The sequence below is a fragment of the Salmo salar genome, chromosome ssa10 (assembly GCF_905237065.1).
Source record: "Salmo salar chromosome ssa10, Ssal_v3.1, whole genome shotgun sequence".
Lineage (NCBI taxonomy): Eukaryota > Metazoa > Chordata > Actinopteri > Salmoniformes > Salmonidae > Salmo > Salmo salar.
The window spans coordinates 17,630,649-17,655,026 of record NC_059451.1 but is presented as its reverse complement, the minus strand read 5'-3'; the positions used below and the strand labels follow the sequence as shown (position 1 = coordinate 17,655,026).

The following is a 24,378-nucleotide window of genomic DNA, read 5'->3' as shown; positions in this document are numbered from 1 at the left end:
AATCCTAGAAAAATTGGTGTATAAGAGAATGTTGAAACATTTAAATGAACACTGTATCCTATATGAGCACCAATATGGTTTTCATTAAAACTACTCCACAGTTGTGGCTCTTTTGCAACGTGTGGATAAAATCTTTAGAGCCCTGAACAATGAATACTCACGCCCTTGAAATCTTTTTAGATTTATCCAAAGCTTTTGACATGGTTGATCATGAAATATTACTTTCTAAATGGTATTATTACGGCTTTCGGGTTTATACATATAATTGGCTATATAGTTAAGTTTATGGTAGAGAATGTGTTTATGTAAACGGCTGTGCATTTACCAGAGCCAAGATATCCTGCGGCGTACCACAGGGTTACCTTTGTTATGCTTAATCTATATCAATGGTTGATTGTTTGGTCTTTAGGCTGTTGGTCGTCCGAGATCATGTTAGTCGAACAGTAAAAAGATATATATATATATATATATACAGTGCCTTCGGAAATTATTCAGGCCCCTTGACTTTTTCCACATTTTGTTACGTTACAGCCTTATTCTAAAATGTATTAAATGCACACAATGCCCCATAATGTAATTGTTTTTGCAAATGTATAAAAAATACATTGAAATACCTTATTTATTTGGGGTATTGTGTGTAGATTGCTGAGAAGTAATATTTTTAAAATCCATTTTAGAGTAAGGCTGTAACGTAACAAAATGTGGAAAAAGTCAAGGGGTCTGAATACTTTCCGAAGGCACTGTATATCACAAGTAGTACATTTACCATTCATTTCTCATCTACAATGTTTGTTACTTTGGTTATGGTCATTTATTTTAATGCATTCAATATTATTATTCCATTCTTCCAGTTGTCATTGTCAGAGTGGACACATTGTTTGCAGAGTGCACAACCTATGCTACACTTGTGAGAAACAAGTTTTGGTTTATTTAATTCCATTTATGAGTTCTGTCAATTTAGTCATTGTCTTTTGTTTGGCGCGCTCCTGTCAATGTTGATTAAGGACGCGCACGCATAGAAGTAGGCCTATAGGCTACCTGGCTTGCACGCATACAAAGGTTCCCATTTGGGGATCTGATAGTATTTCTGATTGTCTTAACGCACCATCACTAATGACCTGTGGTGCTTCTCAAAGTAATGTTTTCTTCACCTCAATCAGCAAACAAACGTCTGTTTTTTACATCCATTGAGAATTACAATAGTTCTGTATTTGAAAAATCTTTCCAGCTCTTTCCGTTTCGATAATCACTCCGCATGAAAGGGAAACGTCATGCTCTGATCCAGTGGAAACATCATAAAATAGGCCTACCTGATTACTTCTTATCAGTGCTTGACTTGGACTGAAATAGGTTCCGGTACTCATTTTGAGTGCTGGTACTGTTTTATATTTAGGTGCAGGAGCTCCACAATACTTTTGAGCTAATATTCTACATAACAGGAACAGAAGCTCAAGCAGTAGAAAATGAGGTGCTGGTACTTAGCTCAGGTGAGCTCCTGCCCAAGTTGAGCACTGCTTCTTATCCTTTACGCAAATAGTCTACAGCTGTGTCTGTCCCGAGCTCACTGGCTCGGGATATAAAGTTTGCTAGCGCAAGCTTCAGGCCGGACCCAAGTTAATAGTTGATGCAATGTTTCAAGTTCGTTGTAGACAGGCCATGAGTAGCCAATGTGATTTCTAGGATATTTATTTTGATCAGGTTATTTTCACCCTGCAGGCTGCAACGTTTTTATTTGTTGGCCTTTTACATCGTTTTTAGGTTTATCATTTTCATTTAGATTTTGATAGTTTTGATTAACCACATGACAATGATTTTGAGATATGAAGAAGTTATTATGAATTAAATTAAACAGTTTCACAAAAATGTGCATATGAAAACTAACTGGCACGCAGATCGGTAGAAATGGTAAGATAAATTGTGCCGACTCCTTGTTTGGCCTATTACCGGCAACTTCAGGAGAGTAACAGGCTGACTACACCGCTCGCTTCATGTGCGCAAGCGTTGCACAATACATTTAGAAATCTAGATTATTCAATTATTGCACCCACACTGCTCGCGCGCGCCAACTAGCGTCTGCGTTGACATGAGCTAAAATAGAAATCAGTTCTATTTCTGACGCAGATCGCGCTGCAAGTCCTGCCTCTCCCATCTCCTCATTGGTTTGTAGAAGCAGGTACCCACGTGCCATCTGCTCATTGGTTATACCCACGTGGGTGACTGAAAGACGAACGAGGTCAGTGGCAGTAATGCACCTATTTTATGAAAGTTGCCAATTGCAATATAAAGTCGAGAAGAAAAGGCCTGGAAGGAAGAGCGATGACTAGAAACGATTCGGTTGACCGTTTTATGTGTGGATTAACCGTTTTACCATTTTATGTGCGGAGCACAACAAAATGTGGAATAAGTCAGTGTATGAATAGATTCTGAAGGCACTATGTTTACCAAACATGCCAAAGAAACATGAACTGCTCTATTCCTGTTTAGCTGGACTTAAAAGGTGAGGTATTGATGTTTTAGTCACAAGCAGAGATTTTATTTTCCCTTTATTTAACTAGGCAAGTCAGTTAAGAACAAAGTCTTATTTACAATGACGGCCTAGGAACAGTGGGTTAACTGCCTTGTTCAGGGGCAGAATGACAGATTTTTACCTTGTCAGCTCGGGGATTCGATCATACCTTTCAGTTACTGGCCCAACGCTCTAACCACCTACCTGCCGCCCCATAAATGTGTTGGGTTGGTTAGACCATAGTCACGCCTCTGTTTTATTAGTGCTGAAATATAGATGTTCTGTATCCAGATAAATAATCCCCATGTTATATGGCTGGTAATATTTACATTTTTTTATGGTGACAAAATTAATGGATGATGATACCTTAAGTTACCTCAGTTTCTGCATTGACTCCATTGCCAACCATCCAGCAATGTTTAAACAATGAATGGCCTCAAAAGTCCCACACTGGTTTTTTGTATACACTGTCTGGGACTGTTATGAACTGTCTGTTTGTCTTTAATACACTGCTCATGTCATTTCCACACACCATAGGGTGGCCTGCACAGCGGCCTGTCGCCCGCCCTGGACTCCTGACCTGCTGTAAAATAGTAGGAAGGGCTTGGTCCCAAGCTAAATATCCTGCTGTGTGCCAGGGAAAGAAAGGGCTGAGTGCTGTGGGCAGATAAGATCAGGGCCGGGGCCAGTGGCACAGTGCAGGGGAGCGCGGCAGCAGGGCGGCCCAACCCAGCGCCAGCCCTGACAGCCAGCCAGGGTTAGCCCTGCTGCTGAGTCCCCTTCTTTTCTCCCTCTCTCCCCTTTCACATTGCTCTTTCTCTGCGTCTCTCTCTCAATCTCTTTTCCCTTGTCGCTCCATTGTTGTTACAACAATGTCCTGCCAAAAGCCCCTTTATATCGCTGCTGGCCGGCCTGCCTCCCTCATGCATCCTTTTTTTCTCCACCTTTGGGCCTTGAGAAAAGCCAGTCCCCTGAAAGCACAGGCAAAGTGTCTGCTCAGAGGCCTTGTTGGGGTAGGAATGGTTTCTGTAGTCTGTACCATGGCGAGCTACCCACACTCCATATGTGTAAGCAGAAGGCACCTGCTGTTTGTAGTGCACTTCAATGGGGCTCGACCTACATGAGGGGGAAAATATATTGCTGCAGTCAAATATTTGGTGTGTGTAAAGAGGACGCACCTAATAAAAGGTAAGAGAGGCTTTGATGATTATAATAACCACTGGCAACATTGATGGCCAAAAAGCTTCTCTGTTTTCAGCAACAAGTCTAATCCTGTAAAAGCGACTGAGCATTAGCTTTTTGTCCTTGAGAGTGCTGTGTCTGTGCGCACAGCCCCCCCCGCTACAGATATGGTGTACATTAATTTATTGCGATTCTCTCCAGCATGATATCTGACACCAGCCCAGCGATGGCGAAAGCCAGCCTGTTGTTTTTGTTGGGGGTGTGTGTTTAAACGCGTGTGTTATCCCCCCTGCTGCAGCTAATCGCAGACATGCATGGGCTAGCCCGTTTCCTACCATAGCCCCAGACCTCAGCAGTGAGCCCAGCTAAATCTGGCCTTCCAGTGCCACACAACTGGCACATGTCCATCCTCTCTTTGTACCTCCCTCGGGGTCAGCCAGGCCTGCTATAATTTTTTTAAATGTTTTAATAAAGCTATTTGTTATTTTCATTGCTGCCTAGTGCCCCTGGCACAATGGCCTTTCAATGTGGGGGCATTCAACCTGCTGCCATCATGCTCTGGTGGGCATCATGGAATCTGGTTGAAATTCCAAGCCTTCCGTAGTGTGACTCTGGGGACCGTCCCTATCATGTTGTCAGGATGTGAGAAAACATTCCATGGGTTAGGGCCTCCTGTGTGGCGCAGCAGTCTAAGGCGTTACTAAAGACCCGGGTTCATTTCCCGGGCTGTGCCACAACCGGCCATGGCCAGGAGCCCCATAGGACGGCACACAATTGGCCCAGCATCGTCCGGGTTAGAGGAGAGTTTGGCCGGTGGGGCTCATCGTGCTCTAGCGACTCCTTTTAGCAGGCCGGGTGCCTGCGGGCTGACCCCGGTCGCCATTAGAATGGTGTTTCCTCCGACACATTGGTGCGGATGGTTTCCTGGTTAAAACCTGTTGCATCTAGGCGTTCCGCTAGCTGAACGCCCAGCCAATATCCAATGGAACAGCATGCCACGAAATACAAAAACCTCAAATGCAATAATTTCAATTTTTCAAACATACCACTATTTTACACCATTTTAAAGAAGACTCTCGTTAATCTAACCACATTGTCCGATTTCAAAAAGGCTTTACAGCGAAAGCAAAACATTAGATAATGTTAGGAGAGTACATAGACCAAAATAATCACACAGCCATTTTCCAAGCGAGCATATGTCACAAAAACCCAAAACACAGCTAAATGAAGCACTAACCTTTGATCTTCATCAGATGACACTCCTAGGACATTATGTTATACAATACATGTATGTTTTGATCAATCAAGTTCATATTTATATCCAAAAACAGCATTTTACATTGGCGTGTGATGTTCAGAACATTCATTCCCACCAAAAACTTCCGGTGAATTTACAAAATTACTCATCATAAACGTTGACAAAATACATAATTATTTTAAGAATTATAGATACAGAACTCCTTTATGCAATCGCTATGTCAGATTTTAAAATAGCTTTTCGGCGAAAGCACATTTTTCAATATTCTGACTACATAGCTCAGCCATCATGGCTAGCTATTTTGACACCCGCCAAATTCGGGGCAAACTAAACTCAGAATTAGTATTAGAAATATTGTATTACCTTTGCTGATCTTTGTCAGAATGCACTCCCAGGACTGCTACTTCCACAAGAAATTTTGTTTTTGTTCCAAATAATCCATAGTTATGTCCAAATACCTCCGTGTTGTTCGTGCGTTCAGGTCACTATCCAAAGGGTAACGCACGAGCGCATTTCGAGACAAAAAAAGTCAATGTTCCATTACCGTACTTAGAAGCATGTCAAACGCTGTTTAAAATCAATTTTTATGGTATTTTTCTCGGAAAATAGCACTAATATTCCAACCGGACAATAGTGTATTCATTCAAAGAGGAAAAGAAAAAAACAGCATGCACGCGGGAATGCGCATATCCAATCTCTTTGTCCCCAGGCAGACCACTGAGAAACTGAGCTACTATACTCTGCCCAGAGACAGGAGACGGCTCAATCCGCTTTCTGGAGGCTTTAGACAGCCAATGGAAGCCTTAGAGAGTGCAACGTAACCCCACAGATACTGTAGTTTCGATAGAGAATCAAAAGAACTACAAATTCTCAGACAGGCCACTTCCTGCTTGGAATTTTCTCAGGTTTTTGCCTGCCATATGAGTTCTGTTATAGTCACAGACACCATTCAAACAGTTTTAGAAACTTCAGAGTGTTTTCTATCCAAATCTACTAATAATATGCATATTCTCGTTTCTGGGCAAGAGTAGTAACCAGTTTAAATCGGGTACGTTTTTTTATCCGGCCGTGAAAATACTGCCCCCTATAGCGAAGAGGTTAAGCTTGCGGGTGTTAAGGAGCGCGGTTGGGCAGGCCATGTTTCGGAGGACTCATGACTCCACCTTCGCCTCTCCCGAGCCTGTTGGAAAATTGCAGCGATGACACAGTAAATAACATTCCATGGTTTATTTGGTTTGATTTCATGTTTGGGGCTGATGTTGGAAGTTATGATTGGGTTCCATTACGTTTTCGTCTTTGTCACTTTGTCCATAACATTAAGAGTAATCTGGCCCTTAGGAGGTTAGCTAATTGTTTTGAAACAGACTGTTGCTGTAGACGCTACACATTGTTGATTGAATAGATGCTTGTTTTTTAGCCAGATGCATGTTGAAGTTCTGTAGCGTCTCTTGCTGCATCTTTGATTCTCTTTCAGCTTTGGCTGTACTGGTTGATTCCAACTGCCTTTTGACCCTGACATTCCCCTTCAAACCCTTTCCTCTTTTGTACAGAGAGGTCAGGTTCCACTCAAAAAGGTCATTGCAGAACACACACACACTCCCACTGAGTCCTGAGTCATCAGATGGGTGTTACTCAATACCCCCCATGGTTCTTCTCTCTCCCTCTCAGCTGTCCTCCAGGGATGGCCAGCTGTTGGGAAAGGAGCTTGTCACTGTCTGTGGGAGTGTTCCATACCGGTTGTCACAGCTGCACCACTCATGCTTTGTTTCAGGTGTTCTCCGGTCAACCGGCTGTCTGATCTTGTAGGGACCTGCAGAGGCAAACCTAGAGTCATATGGCAAACACAATGTCATACAGTAGGGCTACATACTCAATGCATGTAACTTACTCAATGGGTGTAACTTTTGTTGACAATTTTGATACCTTTTGGAAACAAAACACGTTTTATAAGGAGGATGGGATCCACCCAAATCATTTGGGTTCCTGGATCCTTTCACAGCATTATAAGGCTGCGTTGGGACAGTGACTTATCAATGACCCAAACCCAGCTCAGTTAATCCCTACCATTGTGACGCTGAGTTGTCATAATGCTTCAGCAAATGTACATTATACCACGGGCATTGGTAGACACAATGTAAGTAACTTAATGTATTTCCCTCTAGCTGCCCTGAATTTCTCTTTCTTCAGCTATCAGCAATCATTCCTAAGTAACTGTTAGCACTGAGGGCGGTGTGCCCTAGTAGGAAGACACTGTGTGCAGCTCATCCTGCACTAAGATAAATACCATGAGCATATCTACTTCTGCTAAGCTTCCCAGTAGAGCAGTGAAAACAAGTAAGCATCCTAGACAAGTGCTCAAAATTGCCCAAGTTAACATATGTAGCTTAAGAAACAAGGTTCATGAAATCAATAATTTGCTAATAACAGATGAGTCATATTCTGACTGTCTCTGAAACTCACTTAAATAATACCTTTTTATACAGCGGTATCAATAAAATGTTATAACATTTACATAAAAGACAGAAATGCAATTGGACGTGTTGCTGTTTATATTCAGAACCACATTCCTGTAAGTCTTAGACGATCTCATGTTATTAACTGTAGTAGTAATATGCCTACAGGTTCATCTGCCTCACCTAAAGCCCATTCTTGAGGGAAGCTGCTATAGACCACCAAGTGCTAACAATCAGTATCTGGATAACGTGTGAAATGTTTGATAATGTATGTGATATCAACAGAGGTATATTTTCTTCTGGTTGATTTTTAAATATTGACTGGCTTTCATCAAGCTGCCCTCTAAAGAAAGCTTCAAAATGTAACCAGTGCCTCCAACCTTGTTCAGGTAATCAGTCAACCTACCAGGGTAGTTACAAACAGCACAGGAATGAAATCATCAACATGTATTGATCACATCTTTACTAATGCTGCAGAAATTAGCTTGAAAGCAGTATCCATATCCATCGCATGTAGTTATTTACATTTACGTCATTTAGCAGACGCTCTTATCCAGAGCGACTTACAAATTGGTGCATTCACCTTATGATATCCAGTGGAACAACCACTTTACAATAGTACATCTATTGTTATCACATTATAGTAGCCATATCAAGGAAAACAAAAGTTCCAAAGGCGGTGCCTAATATAAGAGGTCATACAATAAGTTTTGTAGTGATTCCTATGTTAATGTAAATAATATTTGTTGGTCCATGGTGTGTAATAAGGAGTGAACAGATGCTGCACTTGACGCATTTATGAAATTGCTTATTCCAGTTACTTGAACAATTGTATGGTTGAGAGGGATGAGGCAAAAGGAATGGCAAATAAGTCTGGCTGTACAACCGATTGGCTAACGTATTGCAAATTGAGAAATCATGGGACTAAACTGAATAAAAAGAAGAAACTACACTATGAAACAAAGATTAAGAATGATAGTAAAAAGCTTTGGAGCACCTTAAATGACGTTTTGTGAAAAAAGGCAAACTCGGCTCCATCGTTCATTGAATCAGATGGCTCATTTATCACAAAACCCACTGATATTGCCAACTACTTTAATGTTTTTTTTCATTGGCAAGATTTGCAAACTTAGGCATGCCAGCAACAAACGCTGACACTACACATCAAGTATATCTAACCCAAATTATGAAAGACAAGCATTGTAATTTTGAATTCTGTAAAGTTGGTGTGGAAGAGGTGGCTTTTTTTTTTTGTCTATCAACAATGACAAGCCATTGGGGTCTGACAACTTGGATGGAAAATTACTGAGTATAATAGCGGACGATATTTGCTATATTTTCAATTTAAGCCTACTAGAAGGTGTGTGTGCCCCCAGGCCTGGAGGGAAGCAAAAGTCAATCCTCTACCCGAGAATAGTAAAGCCCCCTTTACTGGCTCAAATCAGCCTGTTACCAATCCTTAGTAAACTTTTAGAAAAAATTGTGTTTGACCAGATACGATGCTATTTTACAGTAAACAAATTGACAAGACTTTCAGCACGCTTATAGGGAAGGACATTCAACAAGCACACCACAAACACAAATGACTGATTGGCTGTGATAAAGTTGATGATAAAAAGATTGTGGGGGCTGTTTCATTAGACTTGACTTCAGTGTGGCTTTTGACATTATCGATCGTAGTCTGCTGCTGGAAAAACTTGTTTTGGCTTTACACCTCCTACTATGTGGATAAAGAGTTACCTGCCTAACAGAACACAGAGGGTGTTCTTTAATGGAAGCCTCTCCAACATAATCCAGGTTGAATCAGGAATTCCCAAGGGTAGTTGTTTAGGCCCCTTGCTCTTTTCAATCTTTTACTTAACGACATGCTACTGGCTTTGAGTAAGGCCAGGGTGTGTATGTATGCGGAGGACTCAACACTACACGTCAGCTACTACAGCGACTGAAATGACTGCAACACTTAACAAAGAGCTGCAGTTAGTTTGAGTGGGTGGCAAGGAATGTTAGTCCTAAATATTTCTAAAAGCATTATATTTGGGACAAATCATTAACTAAACCCTAAACCTCAACTAAAGCTTGTAATAAATCATGTGGAAATTGAGCAAGTTTACATTTACATTTAAGTCATTTAGCAGACGCTCTTATCCAGAGCGACTTACAAATTGGTGCATTCACCTTATAATATCCAGTGGAACAACCACTTCACAATAGTGCATCTAAATCTTTTAAGGGGGGGTTAGAAGGATTACTTTATCCTATCCCAGGTATTCCTTAAAGAGGTGGGGTTTCAGGTGTCTCCGGAAGGTGGTGATTGACTCCGCTGTCCTGGCGTCGTGAGGGAGCTTGTTCCACCATTGGGGTGCCAGAGCAGCGAACAGTTTTGACTGGGCTGAGCGGGAACTGTGCTTCCTCAGAGGTAGGGGGGCCAGCAGGCCAGAGGTGGATGAACGCAGTGCCCTTGTTTGGGTGTAGGGCCTGATCAGAGCCTGAAGGTACGGAGGTGCCGTTCCCCTCACAGCAAGCACCATGGTCTTGTAGCGGATGCGAGCTTCGACTGGAAGCCAGTGGAGAGAGCGGAGGAGCGGGGTGACGTGAGAGAACTTGGGAAGGTTGAACACCAGACGGGCTGCGGCGTTCTGGATGAGTTGTAGGGGTTTAATGGCACAAGCAGGGAGCCCAGCCAACAACGAGTTGCAGTAATCCAGACGGGAGATGACAAGTGCCTGGATTAGGACCTGCGCCGCTTCCTGTGTGAGGCAGGGTCGTACTCTGCGAATGTTGTAGAGCATGAACCTGTAGGATCGGGTCACCGCCTTGATGTTAGTGGAGAACGACAGGGTGTTGTCCAGGGTCACGCCGAGGCTCTTAGTACTCTGGGAGGAGGACACAAGGGAGTTGTCAACCGTGATGGCGAGATGGAACATGGAACGGGCAGTCCTTCCCCGGGAGGAAGAGCAGCTCCGTCTTGTCGAGGTTCAGCTTGAGGTGGTGATCCGTCATCCACACTGATATGTCTGCCAGACATGCAGAGATGCGATTCGCCACCTGGTTGTCAGAAGGGGGAAAGGAGAAGGTTAATTGTGTGTCATCTGCATAGCAATGATATGAGAGACCATGTGAGGATATGACAGAGCCAAGTGACTTGGTGTATAGCGAGAATAGGAGAGGGCCTAGAACAGAGCCCTGGGGGACACCAGTGGTGAGAGCACGTGGTGCGGAGACAGATTCTCGCCACGCCACTTGGTAGGAGCGACCTGTCAGGTAGGACGCAATCCAAGCGTGGGCCGCGCCGGAGATGCCCAGGTCGGAGAGGGTGGAGAGGAGGATCTGATGGTTCACAGTATCAAAGGCAGCAGATAGGTCTAGGAGGATGAGAGCAGAGGAGAGAGAGTTAGCTTTAGCAGTGCGGAGAGCCTCCGTGACACAGAGAAGAGCAGTCTCAGTTGAATGCCCAGTCTTGAAACCTGACTGATTAGGATCAAGAAGGTCATTCTGAGAGAGATAGCAAGAGAGCTGGCCAAGGACGGCACGTTCAAGAGTTTTGGAGAGAAAGGAAAGAAGGGATACTGGTCTGTAGTTGTTGACATCGGAGGGATCGAGTGTAGGTTTTGGTTGTAAGTTGAGGAGAATAAACTGCTTGGAGTAACCCTGGATTGTAAACTGACATGGTCAAAACATGGGGAGAACTCTGTTCATAATAATGCTCAACTCTACCTTCTTCACAGCACTATCATCAAGGCAGGTCCTACAGGCCGTAGTTTTGTCGCACCTGAACTAGTGTTCAGTCGTGTGGTCAGGTGCCACAAAAAGGGACTTAGGAAAATTGCAAATGGCTCAGAACAGGGCAGCACAGCTGGCCCTTGGATGTACACAGAGTTAACATTAATAATATGCACGTCGAAGAGGAGACGAGATTGACTTCATCATTACTTGTCAATACCTCTCACAAATACATGTTGAATGCACATGTTGAAGCGGACACCCATGCATAACCCACAAGACATGGCACAAGAGGTCTCTTCACAGTCCCCAAGTCCAGACTATGGGAGGCGCACAGTACTACATAGAGCCATGACTACATGAAACTCTATTCCACATGAGGCAGGAAAATTTGATTTAAAAAAAAAACATAAAAATACACCTAATGGAACTGTGAACCAATACAAAGATGGGCACAGACACATGCGTGCACACACGATAACATACGCACTATACACACAAGAACACATGGATTTTGTACTGTAGATATGTGGTAGTAGAGGCCTGAGGGCACACAGTGTGTTAAACTTGTGAATGTATTGCAATGTCCAGTCTATTCTAGTTAATCATTCATTCAGTTGTCCAACTGTGTGTATATGGCTCTGGTTTCAGTCACTGCACGGGTGGTGTGGTTGATCTCATTGGTCTCACTTGAAGGTTCAGTGTGGTTGAGTCATGTTCTGGTATGCAATGTGTTGGACACCCACTCTGAGATATACTCATGCCCTTGTACTGGGGTAGACTCACGTTCTCATGTAGTGGTGTCATTGTGCTCTTGTTTCAATGAAGCGGTGCTCAGTGGGCTTGGTGACTCATCTGCAGAATGGAGAAAGAAGACCTGAAGATCGTGAACAAGGATGAGGAGGATGAGATGGTGTGTTCCCTCATTTTATTACCTCTTTCTACCTTACCCCCCCCCCCCCCTTTCCTTCACTCACTCACACTCGCACGGCCCTGCTAGACTACAGCCAGCAGGCGTCCGGCATTGCCATCAGCCATTGAGGGAATGCTTCCTTTGAAATCATTGAAAGCCACTATACTGCCCGTGTTGCGCTCACATTGTGTCACGTCCAATGGCAGCGTCCATCTCAAGAATCGCCAAGGTTTAATTCTCGATGGCTGAATTAAAGTAATGACAAATAGTTGATTTTGGTTGCATATGGCCTCCAAGAAGCTACTAGCTAGCAGAAACTCTAGCTAGCTACATTGACTGACTATTTTCACAATGTAAACAAAAGCTACTTGTGTAATTAGAGGATCATTTAGTGCAACCACTAGCAACATTTTAATGAGTACTTGCAATAAACTGGACCAAAGCTATTGTACTTACGCGTAATCGATGAATATGGTACAGTAGGGGAAAATGGAATGGACACTTCCCCTCTGCTGTCAAAACAGCACACTCTGTGTAGCAGGTAGTGTCACATTGACGCGACGCTGATGGCAAAGTAACTTGACTCATATAGTGGAGCTGAAGTGTCTCTTGCTCTCTGTCTCGCTCTCTTGCTCTCTCACACTGTGTCACAGCTACACCACTCAGGCTCCGCTCTCAGGTCAACCGGCTGTCTGAGCCTGTAGGGAAGCAAACCCAGAGTCATATGGTAAACCCAATGTCATACAGTAGGGATACATAGACTACATTTGGCCAACTTGAGTAGGACAGCATGTTTGAGAGTATCCCAGTCCAGTCTATTCTAGTTTATCATTAATTCAGTTGTCCAACTGTGCGTCTCTCACTCGCTCTGTCCCTCATTCTCGCTGTCTCTCTGTCCCTCATTCTCGCTGTCTCTCTGTCCCTCATTCTCGCTGTCTCTCCGTCCCTCATTCTCGCTGTCTCTCCGTCCCTCATTCTCGCTGTCTCTCCGTCCCTCATTCTCGCTGTCTCTCCGTCCCTCATTCTCGCTGTCTCTCCGTCCCTCATTCTCGCTGTCTCTCCGTCCCTCATTCTCGCTGTCTCTCCGTCCCTCATTCTCGCTGTCTCTCCGTCCCTCATTCTCGCTGTCTCTCTGTCCCTCATTCTCGCTGTCTCTCTGTCCCTCATTCTCGCTGTCTCTCCGTCCCTCATTCTCGCTGTCTCTCCGTCCCTCATTCTCGCTGTCTCTCCGTCCCTCATTCTCGCTGTCTCTCCGTCGCTCTCTATCCGTATATGACATGACACACATTTGACAGAAGTACCGAGAAAGTACAGTTTCGGTATTCCGTGCAACACTAATATGAACTAGAGCTTTAACCGTCCTCTCTCCCGTCCATGGCCCCCTCTAGGAGCTCCAGGGGTACCGTGTGTGTCGGTGGCGCGTGGCGGTGGTGAGTCTTTGGGTGCTCTGTACGGGGGGCTTCCTGCTGCTGCTGCTCTACTGGATGCCAGAATGGTGTGTGAAGGCCACCTGTAGCCGGACCACTGTCAGAGAGGCTGAAGTGGTGCTGCTCCAATCCACCGTAAGTCATTGTTCTCGTTACTATGGCAGCAACCACTCTGGATATTTCAGTAACACTTTATTTTATTTTCAGCCACCAATATGTAGTTAAAAATAAATAAATATAGTAGGCCTTAATTAAGTGTTTTCTTTTTCCAACATTAAGTCACTAGTAGTACCCCGCCCTTACATGCGGTAAATCATTGGAAATGAATCATTCTAGATAATGCAATTCCCCTCTCCTGCAAGTAAAGAATGTGTATCTGAGTCGTTCCACCAATTCAGTGCCCTTTGAGATGTGTAACATGGTGTTTTTTTGGGGGGGGTGGGCCTAATTTTTAAGATTCGGTCATAAAGAACACATGTTCAACTTAATAAAAAATGTGTTTTTTTTCCCCCCCCATCTCAAGAGGTTAAATAATGTCTCTCTGTAATTTTTTTGGAGTAGTTTTAGTAGTTCTGAAAGCAGCAACCAAAAGCCAAATGGGGTCCCTGAAGGTTGTGTACTATGTTATCACGTAATTGCTGTCAAGCCCCTGCAACTGTGCACATAGACATGCACGTTCTTGGGCTCACCCCACAAACTCATTTAAACTTGCAACCTCATTGGACATCATTCCACCTGCCAGTCAACATTGCTGGCTAATTCCTTGTCGTACAGACTAGTATGTTACATGCTATATGTTTGTTGTCGTGATTCGCGCCTGGTAAAAACCTTAGTTTATTGTTCAATATATTAAAAATGTCTAACTAAATACACCAGTGACACCATTGAGGAGATACAGGTTGTGAGCATGGTGTTTCTGATCGGTTTGAGAAATGTCTTCTAATGTATTTGTCAGGCTAAAATGGCATGTTTAGGGAACATAATTTTCTGCTTGGTTTCCAAAGAAATGGAGCCTATTGACAGCGAAATGAAACCAGGTCTAATAGATAGATGATGTATTATGCATGTACGAGACACACATTAACACATTGGTTCCAAAATGGGCGGGTTAAAAAATAACGATGCTTTCATCCTCTGGAACGCCTCTAAGTGCCAAATAAAGTATCAGGGTTGACCCTAACAACCATTAATCCCCTTGTGACAGGGCAAATGGAAACTTGTCTGCAACAGGGAGGAGCAATTAAATGTAAGCTTCACAAAAAAGTGTCATTGTTCAAACATTTCTAGCCTGTCTGTCTGTGGGTAACAAGGTTGACCTGTTATGCTTGACCCCCTCAGTTCTCTGTTACAAAACACCAGAAAATGGCCAAAAATAGTAGAATCAGCTCACCTGCTTTTACTCTATGATTTGACTATTAGATGTTAAAAGTTTTTTTTAGCAATTTTTTTAAATAAAATGCAATAGTTTCAATATGTTAAAACGAGAGTTCAGTTCACGTAACAGGTTGACCTTAAAATGAGGGACATGCTGAATTTTGGCACTAGCAAGACTTTATTCATATAAAAATCTGACTTATTGAATTGTCCGTGTGGTCTATATTAAAGGGCACTTAATTGAATGTAACAGGCTTTTAAAATTCAATATTGGTGCACAATTTGTACTTAAAATATTAAAAGGCACTCATTTTCTGGAATGACTCATCTGTTCAGCTTTTTTGGTTTCTGGATGGACTATAATACCCATATTCTCAACGCCGGAGCGTAACAAACTCCCATAGGCCTATTTCCTGTGGGATCATGGCACTTGCTTTTTCTTACAATGAACCCATGTTATCCATATATAGGCAACTGCCAACATGGAAGACACTTGAGTAAATGAGGGATACACAGTACAGTATATTGAAATCAGGTGCTTCCACACAGGTGTGGTTCCTGAGTTCATTAAGCAATTATATCCCATCATGCTTAGGAACATGTATAAACATTCTGGGCAGGCCATTATTTTGGCTATCTTGGCTATGCCCCCATAGGATGACAATGTCCCCATCCACAAGGCAGATTTGGTTACAGAATGGTTTGATGAGCATGAAAACGACGTAAACCATATGCCATGGCCATCACCAGATCTCAACCCAATTGAACACTTATGGGAGAATCTGGAGCGGCCCCTGAGACAGATTTTTCCACCACCACCAACAAAACACCAAATGATGGAATTTCTCATGGAAGAATGGAGTTGCATCCCTCCAATAGAGTTCCAGACACTTGTAGAATCTATGCCATGGTGCATTGAAGTTGTTCTGGCTCGTGGTGGCCCAATGAGCCAGAATGAGCCCTATTAAGACACTTTTTATGTTAGTATTTCCTTTTCTTCGGCAGTTACCTGTACTGTATTTTAAAAAACAGTATGGCTTCAGACTAACTTTTTCCCCTTTTTGGCACTGGTGCCACTGCCACTAACATTTTCAGTAGGTGGCACCAGCCCATGATTTTGTTACGGCGTCACACAATAGAAAACATTTGGAATAATGTTATATAGTAATTGTCAGTGCTATTGAGATGGTATGATTCAAGAAATAAGTAGTTTCGTCTAACATGTCCAAGCTGGAATGCATGATAAATATATTTTGACGTGCAATACCTAAACCAGTGATTGGCATGAATTTGGGTTGCCAATTAGGCTATTGTTGCTACAATTTTGCTGTCAAGATAGGGCTCTGGAATTGCAAAATGTATTTTGTTCAATACAGATTAATTTGCTTATCTTTTTTGTGAACAAATAGCACAGGCTAATTGACTTTGGGCAACTTGAAACCAAAACCACAACCTAGTTTTTTTGCAGGAATCAGGACGCTAATGTTTGACCAAATCATGGTTTTAGCTCCCCCAAAAATAGAATGTTTTGAGTGAATAGGTAGAATTTGTAGCTCGCAATGATGCGACCACATCCAAGCATAGAGGTGTAGTTTACACCTCTCTAGTGTGTCTACCAGCTTACGTTTGGAGCCTATGTTTTAACCTATTGCTTATTTGACTCATTATATATACCTTTTTATTTGAAAGGATTTGAGAGTTAAAGAGTTTGGGAAAACAGGGCAGCGGGTCATCATGAGATTTTACGCACGGGCCCGCCATAGACTGTATGCGCAGCAGTGCAGTTGATATTGTACCGAGGATTATATTTCTATTGTGAAGAATAATTATGATGGTAAATTGGAATGTCCCGTCAATGAGCATAGTGGATAGAAAAATACAAAACCAGGATAATGCATCAAAATCTACAAGAGCAGACTCTCCCTCAATGAATCTGAAGCTGTTCACATACATTTTTGCTTCACTAAGTAACGGGAATACAAGACAACCTGTCACCGCTGATGCTATGTGTGTGTGTTTCTCAGGATGAGTTTAAGCGCTGGTTCCTAGCCAAGGTGCGTGTGATGCTGGCCCCCGGGAGGAACCCCTTTGACAGCCTGGAGACCCAGACCACTCCCCCCATGGCCAACGGACACTCCCCCCACTCCTCGAACAGCCCCACCCAGGAGTTCAACAGGAAGTACGCAGAGTACCAGCCCACTCAGGTAATAACACGTGACGGCACACACAGTAACATACATGGATGGTCTTTTTACTTATTTTACCTGTCTTTCTCTCACACAGTCACAAAAATATAAACTTTCATGGTCAATTGGGGGGGTGTATAAAAAAGTTTCTGCCTTCTGCTGATAATTGTGTTCTGTTGACATTGTTTTATTCTTTTTTTTCCCTTCTCGTTTCAGATTCGCTATTTTACACTCCATAGCACAAAGTACTACTGGAACGACGAGGTCCAGAATTTTGAGGTGTTAACGTAAGCAATTTAATGGACCATAATTATATTTAGTAACTTGGAAACTTTTCTGAAGTTACAGTGCATTCAAAAGGATTCAGGCGCCTTCCATTTTTCCACATTTTGTTACGTTACAGCCTTATTCTAAAATGGATTAAATGCATACATCTCATCAATCTACACACAATACCCCATGACAAAGCAAAAACGGGTTTTTAGAAAATGTTTACAAATGTATGTGTGTATATATATCTACATAAGTATTCAGACCCTTTGCTAAGAGACTCGAAATTGAGCTCAGGTGCATCCTGTTTCCATTGATCATCCTTGATGTTTCTACAACCTGATTGGAGTCCACCTGTGGTAAATTCAATTGATTTGACATGATTTGGAAAGGCACACACCTGTCTATATAAGGTCTTACAGTTGACCGTGCATGTCAGAGCAAAAACCAAGCCATGAGGTTGAAGGAATTGTCCGTGGAGCTCCGGGACAGGATTGTGTCAAGGCACAGATCTGGGGAAGGGTACCAAAACATTTCTGCAGCATTGAAGGTCCCCAAGAACACAGTGGCTTCCATCATTCTTAAATGGAAGAAGTTTGGAACCACTAAGGCTCTTCCTACAGCTGGCTGCCTGACCAAACTGAACAATCGGGGAAGAAGGACCTTGGTCAGGGAGGTGACCAAGAACCCAATGGTCACTCTGACAGAACTCTAGAGTACCTCTGTGGAGATGGTTGTCCTTCTGGAAGGTTCTCCCATCTCTGCAGCACTCCACCAAACAGGCCTTTATGGTAGAGTGGCCAGACAGAAGCTACTCCTCAGTAAAAGGCACATGACAGCCTGCTTGGAGTTTGCCAAAAGGCACCTAAAGGACTCTGACCATGAGAAACAAGATTCTCTGGTCTGATAAAACCAAGATTGAACTCTTTGGCTTGAACGCAAAGCATCACGTCTGGAGGAAACCTGGCACCATCTCTACGGTGAAGCATCGTGCTGTGGGGATGTTTTTCAGCGGCAGGGACTAGGACTAGTCAGGATCGAAGGAAAGATGAATGGAGCAAAGTAGAGAGAGATCTTTGATGAAAACTTGCTCCAGAGCCCTCAGGACCTCAGACTGGGGTAAAGGTTCACCTTCCAACAGGACAACGACCCTAAGCACACATCCAAGACAACACATAAGTGGCTTCGGGAAAAGTCTCTGAATGTCCTTGAGTGGCCCAGCCAGAGCTCGGAATTGAACCCGATCAAACATCTCTGGAGAGACCTGAAAATAGCTGTGCAGTGATGCTCCCCATCCAACCTGACAGAGCCAGAGAGGATCCGCAGAGAAGAATGGAAGAAATTCCCCAAATACAGGTGTGCCAAGCTTGTAGAGTCATACCCGAGAAGACTCAAGGCTGTAATCGCTGCCAAAGGTCCTTCAACAAAGTACTGAGTAAAGGGTCTGAATACTTATGTAAATGTGATATTTCAATTTTTATGTGTGTATCGAAGCAAATGTGTTCCAATGGAGGTTTCTGGTTTCCTCTTTTTCACGCATACCTGCACACACACCACAGGGGCTTGGAAGACCTGGAGGTGACCTGTTCCAACATCCACTCAGAGCACAGCACGGGGCTCACCAGCAACCAGCAGGAGTACAGGTACAGACTATTCTATTGCACTTTACCCTCGACTGGACTCTGGACTACAGCTACTACTGCAGCTTATTGAATAACCCTGGGGTTTGCCCTTTCCTATGGTAGATTCACCACCCCCATCCCCCAGTGCTAGACTTCATAACTGCCGGCCACAGCAGCATCTCGTCGCCTTAGACGACCGGACATCTAATAGCCCAGTCACCTAACAAAGCCCTGACAACACCTGATAATAGCCCTGCTGTCAGTCTGCTCAGATCTGGCCTAGTGCTCCCTGTGTGTCACATACCCAGTGTCTAGTGTGTGTGTTGAGAGTGTGACTCTGACCTACTTAATGCAGCACTATCAGTGTCGGCACCTTATCAAGGGTTTTATTACAACACTTTACAACGGTTTGTTGTAAAGTGGAATGAGCTGTTAGTGTTTGAACTGTAAATGTTGAACCCTTTCTCTCATTCTTTCCCACAGGAGACTGTTTTTTGGAGTGAATGAAATTGCAGTGAAAGTGCCTTCAGTTTTCAAGCTGCTAATCAAAGAGGTAGGAGAGGTTTTGGGGTTTAAATGGGAATAAGGTATTCATATCCACTACTTAAAGAATTCTTGATGTTCTTGCCATGGATCCTTTTTCATTGTCTCTGAGAAGTAATTGATATCATTAGCCTACAGTGAGTGTACAAAACATTAGGAACACCTGCTCTTTCCATGACATACTGACCAGGTGAAAGCTATTCTCCCTTATTGATATTACCTGTTAAACTCACTTCAATCAGTGTAGATGAAGGGGAGAAGACATGATAAATAAGGATTTTTAAACCTTGAGACAATTGAGACATGGATTGTGCATGTGTGCAATTCAGAGGGTGAATGGTGAAAGACAAAATATTTAAGTGCCTGAGTGTTTCAAGAACTGCAACGCTGCTGGGTTTTTCACGCTCAACGGTTTTCGGTGTGTATCAAGAATGGTCCACCACCCAAAGGACATACAGCCATCTTGATACAACTGTGTGAAGCATTGGAGTCAACCTGGGCCAGCATCCTTATGGAACGTTTGTAGAGACCATGCCCCAATAAATTGAGGCTGTTCTGAGGGCAAAAGGGAGTCCAACTCAATATTAGGAAGGGGTTCCTTATGTTTTGTACACATATATATTTGTAATAATTTGTATCCAAAGGTGCATATGAAAATCAATAGCCATTTTATCTGTGATCCTGATACAGATGTAGGATCTGTTTGCTCCAGCTGGGAAATAATCCTTCAGCAACAGGAAATGTGAATTTTAATTAATGGACATTTTTGTAGCGGTTGATACATTTTTCATAAGGAAAAATCAAGTCTGAAATTTCAGTCGAAATTACAAACTTCAGAAGCACTTTTAAACCCCAAATACACTATACATTTTACATTTACAGCTCTCCTGCAACAGGGTGATCCAAATAATGAGAATCATATCCAAGAGCTGTGCGTGGCATTCTAATGAGAACATTCTGTTGAATGGAAGCCAACGGCTTTAAAAAAAAAAATGACCGGACATAATGATTCGGAGTTGTTGCAGGGAGGTTGTCTTTAGTCTAATGAGTGAACAGGGCCAACAATGGCAGTACAAACAGCATTTTCCACCTCCGTAGTTCCTCTCAGCTCCTTATTGTCTTTCTATCTCTCTGACGTCTCTCTCGCTCTTTCTGACCTCACTCTCTCTGCGACAGTCTCCATCTCGCTCTCTTGCTCTCTCTGTTGTGCGCTCTGTATAAAGAAACACATTGAGCCATATATGTCAATCAAGGGATATTTGGCGTTCATTTATACCATCTTCACACTTACGCCAAACCATGACTGGTTAAGTCTGGCTTAATCAGGCATTATTCTAGTAGTATGTCAAAATGGATGTCTTTTGTTGCAGCTTGTTGTTTTGAAGAAGTTGGCTGAACTACCTGTCACCCGGTCTCTCCTCCTGCAGGTCCTCAACCCCTTCTACATCTTCCAGCTCTTCAGTGTGATCCTGTGGAGCGCCGACGAGTACTACTACTACGCCGTAGCCATCGTCTTCATGTCGGTCATATCCATAGCTACCTCTCTGTACACCATTAAAAAGGTACATCTGCCCCCCTCACGTTCCCTTCTTTGTCTTCCTCCCCTTTCTCAACTCCTCCTTCCTTCCTTCCTTCCTTCCTCCATTTTTACAACATTTTATGAAATAATCAAAAGTAAAAGGTGAATCTGGGGCCTTGCTGAACCAGCCTGAGCTCAACAAAGCTGGACTAAGCCAGAGTTAACTGCGATAGCCCCCTCCCCACTCTAATCCCAGAACCATTGAGGCCTGCATGAAAGGGCCAATCTCTGTATGGTCTGCTGCCCCCGAGGCCCTGGGTTCACCCCCTTACAATCACACCGCATAGGTAGGGAGATGGAGGAGGGGTGGAGACTTCTGCCGGGGCCCTGGGTTTACCCAAAGCCCCCTTTAGAATCACACTGCATTTGTGAAGAGAAGGATATGTAGAGGAAGGGCATGGATGGAGAAAGGGTGGAAGGAGAGGGAGGGGGTGAAGGCTTCTCTCTAACCCCGAGGGAAATTAGAAGCTGTTAGCTAGAGGCCTGTTTTTCTAGCACCTGATGTGTGGTTCTGCTTATTTTCTGTTTTCTGAAACTATTCTCTACTTTTCAGCAATACGTCATGCTTCACGACATGGTGGCAGCACACAGTATTGTCCGTGTTTCAGTCTGCAGAGCCAACAACGGTTTGTCTAACATACCTCATTTCGATTTTATCCACTTTGGCTAGTGTTCAATTAGCTGCTAGAAGGTCACACTTTTTTTTGTGCGTGTCTGCGGCAGTGGGCTCAGGCTGTGAATATGATGCCTCAGCGTTTTTCCCCTGCTGCCTAGAGTAATGAGAGATGTGCTGAACAAGAAAGATGCTCGGAATACCTCTCGTTTTCTCTCTCTCCCTTACCTCCCTCCTCTACTTTCCCTTCCTTTCTCTCTTTCCTCTGCTCTCCCCCTCTCCCCCTCTCCCCCCCTGTCTCCACACCTACTGCCTCTCTCCTCTCCTTTGTGTTGGATCATAGCAGACATCGAGGAGGCCCTGTCCACTGACCTGGTGCCTGGCGATGTCATGGTCATCCCTAGCAACGGGACCATCATGCCGTGCGATGCGGTGCTGGTCAGCGGCACCTGCATTGTCAACGAGAGCATGCTGACAGGTGAGACCTGGATATTCTGCCTTGTCTGTCGGTCTCACTACCCAAATACAAAATGTATATTTTACATTTGTGCAAAGCAGCACAACACTACACTCTGTAAATGCTGTATACTTATGCATCAAAGCACCCAGACTCAACCTCAGTCTCCCCTCCTCGCTCCCCCTTCCTGTCCCTGTCTCTCCCCCTTCTTCCTCCCCCAAGGCGAGAGTGTGCCCGTCACCAAGACCAACCTCCCCAACCCGGGTGAGGGGGACAAGGAGGGTGACGGGGCCTACAGCATGGAGGAGCACAAGAGACACACCCTCTTCTGTGGCACGCACATCATCCAGACCCGTTTCTACTCAGGGGAACTGGTCAAGGCAGTGGTGGTCCGCACAGGTTAGTGTGTATGTGTCCTCAGTCACAACACGCACACACACTACCTATTTCATTTTTGTTCGATCATGATCTGCCCTCAGATTTCTTTTAGGACCAGTTGTCACATTCTGAATTCTGCTTTCATCTAAATATGCTCGTCCGTGTCCCCCTCCCCCACCAGGCTTCAGCACAGCTAAGGGCCAGCTGGTGCGCTCCATCCTCTACCCCAAGCCCACGGACTTCAAGCTGTACCGCGACGCCTACCTCTTCCTGCTGTGCCTGGTGGCTATAGCCGGTATCGGCTTTGTCTACTCCATCGTCCTCAGCATCATGAACAAGGTACTGTACTGGACTGAACAGAGCAGGACGCTCTCTCACGGGGCTACTGCCGGGCTGGGGAGAAAGAGAAGGGAAGAAGTGAGTCAGGGAAGAGGGAGAGTGACTAGTCCTTTTTAGATGGTGTACAAGGTGTCTAGGTCAGTGGTAATGTGGTCAGGGCATTTCATTGGAAAATGGAGTTGAACTGAAAAAGACTGGCTATTTATCTTCATGTTCAATTCCTACATGAGCTCCTATTGTCTTGGACTTGTTTTCTTGCCCTCTCCTCTACTGGGGCCCAGGTGCCAGCCAAGACCATCATCATCGAGTCCCTGGACATCATCACCATCACCGTGCCCCCCGCGCTGCCCGCTGCCATGACGGCGGGCATCGTGTACGCCCAGCGCCGCCTCAAACGCATCGGCATCTTCTGCATCAGCCCCCAGAGGATCAACATCTGTGGCCAGCTCAACCTGGTCTGCTTCGACAAGGTGGACACACACACACACACACACACACACACACACACACACTAGTAGAGGAGAGGCTGTGCTTGAGAAACTAGTTGTATTGTGGCCTGGTGATCTGATATGGGAATCGCCGTGTCAACAGTTACTTCTCTATATTTACTTTGAAGAAAGGGTTATTCTCCCCCTATTCACCATCTCTGTTACTCTCTCCTCAGACGGGTACACTCACAGAGGATGGACTGGACTTATGGGGAGTCCAGAGAGTGGAGAATGGCACTTTCCACCTGTCAGAGGAGAATGCCTACAAGGAGAGTCTGGTCAAGTCCCAGTTTGTAGCCTGCATGGCCACCTGCCACTCTCTTACCAAGATCGATGGCCAGCTGTCCGGAGACCCTCTGGACCTGAAGATGTTTGAGGCCACAGGTTGGGTGAGTGACCGAAACTGGACCTTTAACCTCTGTCCTTCACTCTTTCTTCACCCGTCCAGTGTGTTTCGTGCAGAGATATGTGGAAAGTGTGGTGGACAAGTTGCTTTGAGAGATTTTCTGGCTTACTATTTCTTACATCTTAATGTTCTTTTCGGAACACGTATTCGCTTTCCCCTGACTTTCAATGATGTGCCGATCACACTTATTGGTCCATTTTGAGATGTTGGTCCGTTGAAATGTCCACTTTCGATGCAGCTTAGCATTTCTTTCATGTTCTTTCACGTTCATGTCAGATCCTGGAGGAGGCCACTGAGGAGGAGACCTCCCTCCACGACCGCATCATGCCCACCGTGGTGCGGCCCCCCAAGCAGCTGATGCCCCCTGAGCCCGTCATGTCACCCGAACAGGACATGGTACGAATAGTTTACACCCCCCCCAGAGAGCAAGGCACTGATGTAAAATATTAAGATTAAGCTCTGTCACATATTCACCTGTCACATATTCAGTTGTCACATATTTTTTTAAATGCACTTTTTGATTGTACATTCACTCTGTTTACTTCACTTTCACACCGTAGGAGCTGTATGACTTGTCGGTAAGTAGTGCTATCTCTCTTGTCTTTAATATTTCTCGTAGTTTGACTTGGAGGCGAAAGATCCGGAGGTGAAAGGTAATCCTGTG

The 24,378-nt window shown here is 44.2% G+C and overlaps 1 protein-coding gene across 5 annotated transcripts in view; it reads left to right on the top strand.

Moving 5' to 3' along the window:
* Positions 1 to 24,378, top strand: part of LOC106613657 (polyamine-transporting ATPase 13A3) — a 63,673-nt gene that overhangs the window by 21,829 nt on the left and 17,466 nt on the right. For 3 of the 5 annotated variants that reach the window (XR_006756904.1, XR_006756906.1, XM_045687427.1), the window contains exons 3-17: positions 11,948 to 12,032; positions 13,421 to 13,594; positions 16,858 to 17,037; positions 17,236 to 17,306; positions 18,849 to 18,932; positions 19,395 to 19,464; positions 20,882 to 21,016; positions 21,587 to 21,659; positions 21,990 to 22,124; positions 22,326 to 22,502; positions 22,663 to 22,820; positions 23,102 to 23,290; positions 23,485 to 23,697; positions 23,991 to 24,110; positions 24,275 to 24,292. Coding sequence is in view for 1 of the 5 variants with exons in the window: in XM_045687427.1 (XP_045543383.1) it covers positions 11,982 to 12,032; positions 13,421 to 13,594; positions 16,858 to 17,037; positions 17,236 to 17,306; positions 18,849 to 18,932; positions 19,395 to 19,464; positions 20,882 to 21,016; positions 21,587 to 21,659; positions 21,990 to 22,124; positions 22,326 to 22,502; positions 22,663 to 22,820; positions 23,102 to 23,290; positions 23,485 to 23,697; positions 23,991 to 24,110; positions 24,275 to 24,292 (1,848 nt within the window). In the remaining 4 variants the exon portion in view is untranslated. The remainder of the gene's footprint in view (positions 1 to 11,947; positions 12,033 to 13,420; positions 13,595 to 16,857; positions 17,038 to 17,235; positions 17,307 to 18,848; positions 18,933 to 19,394; positions 19,465 to 20,881; positions 21,017 to 21,586; positions 21,660 to 21,989; positions 22,125 to 22,325; positions 22,503 to 22,662; positions 22,821 to 23,101; positions 23,291 to 23,484; positions 23,698 to 23,990; positions 24,111 to 24,274; positions 24,293 to 24,378) is intronic. The other 2 variants (XR_006756907.1, XR_006756905.1) reach the window with 1 other exon arrangement.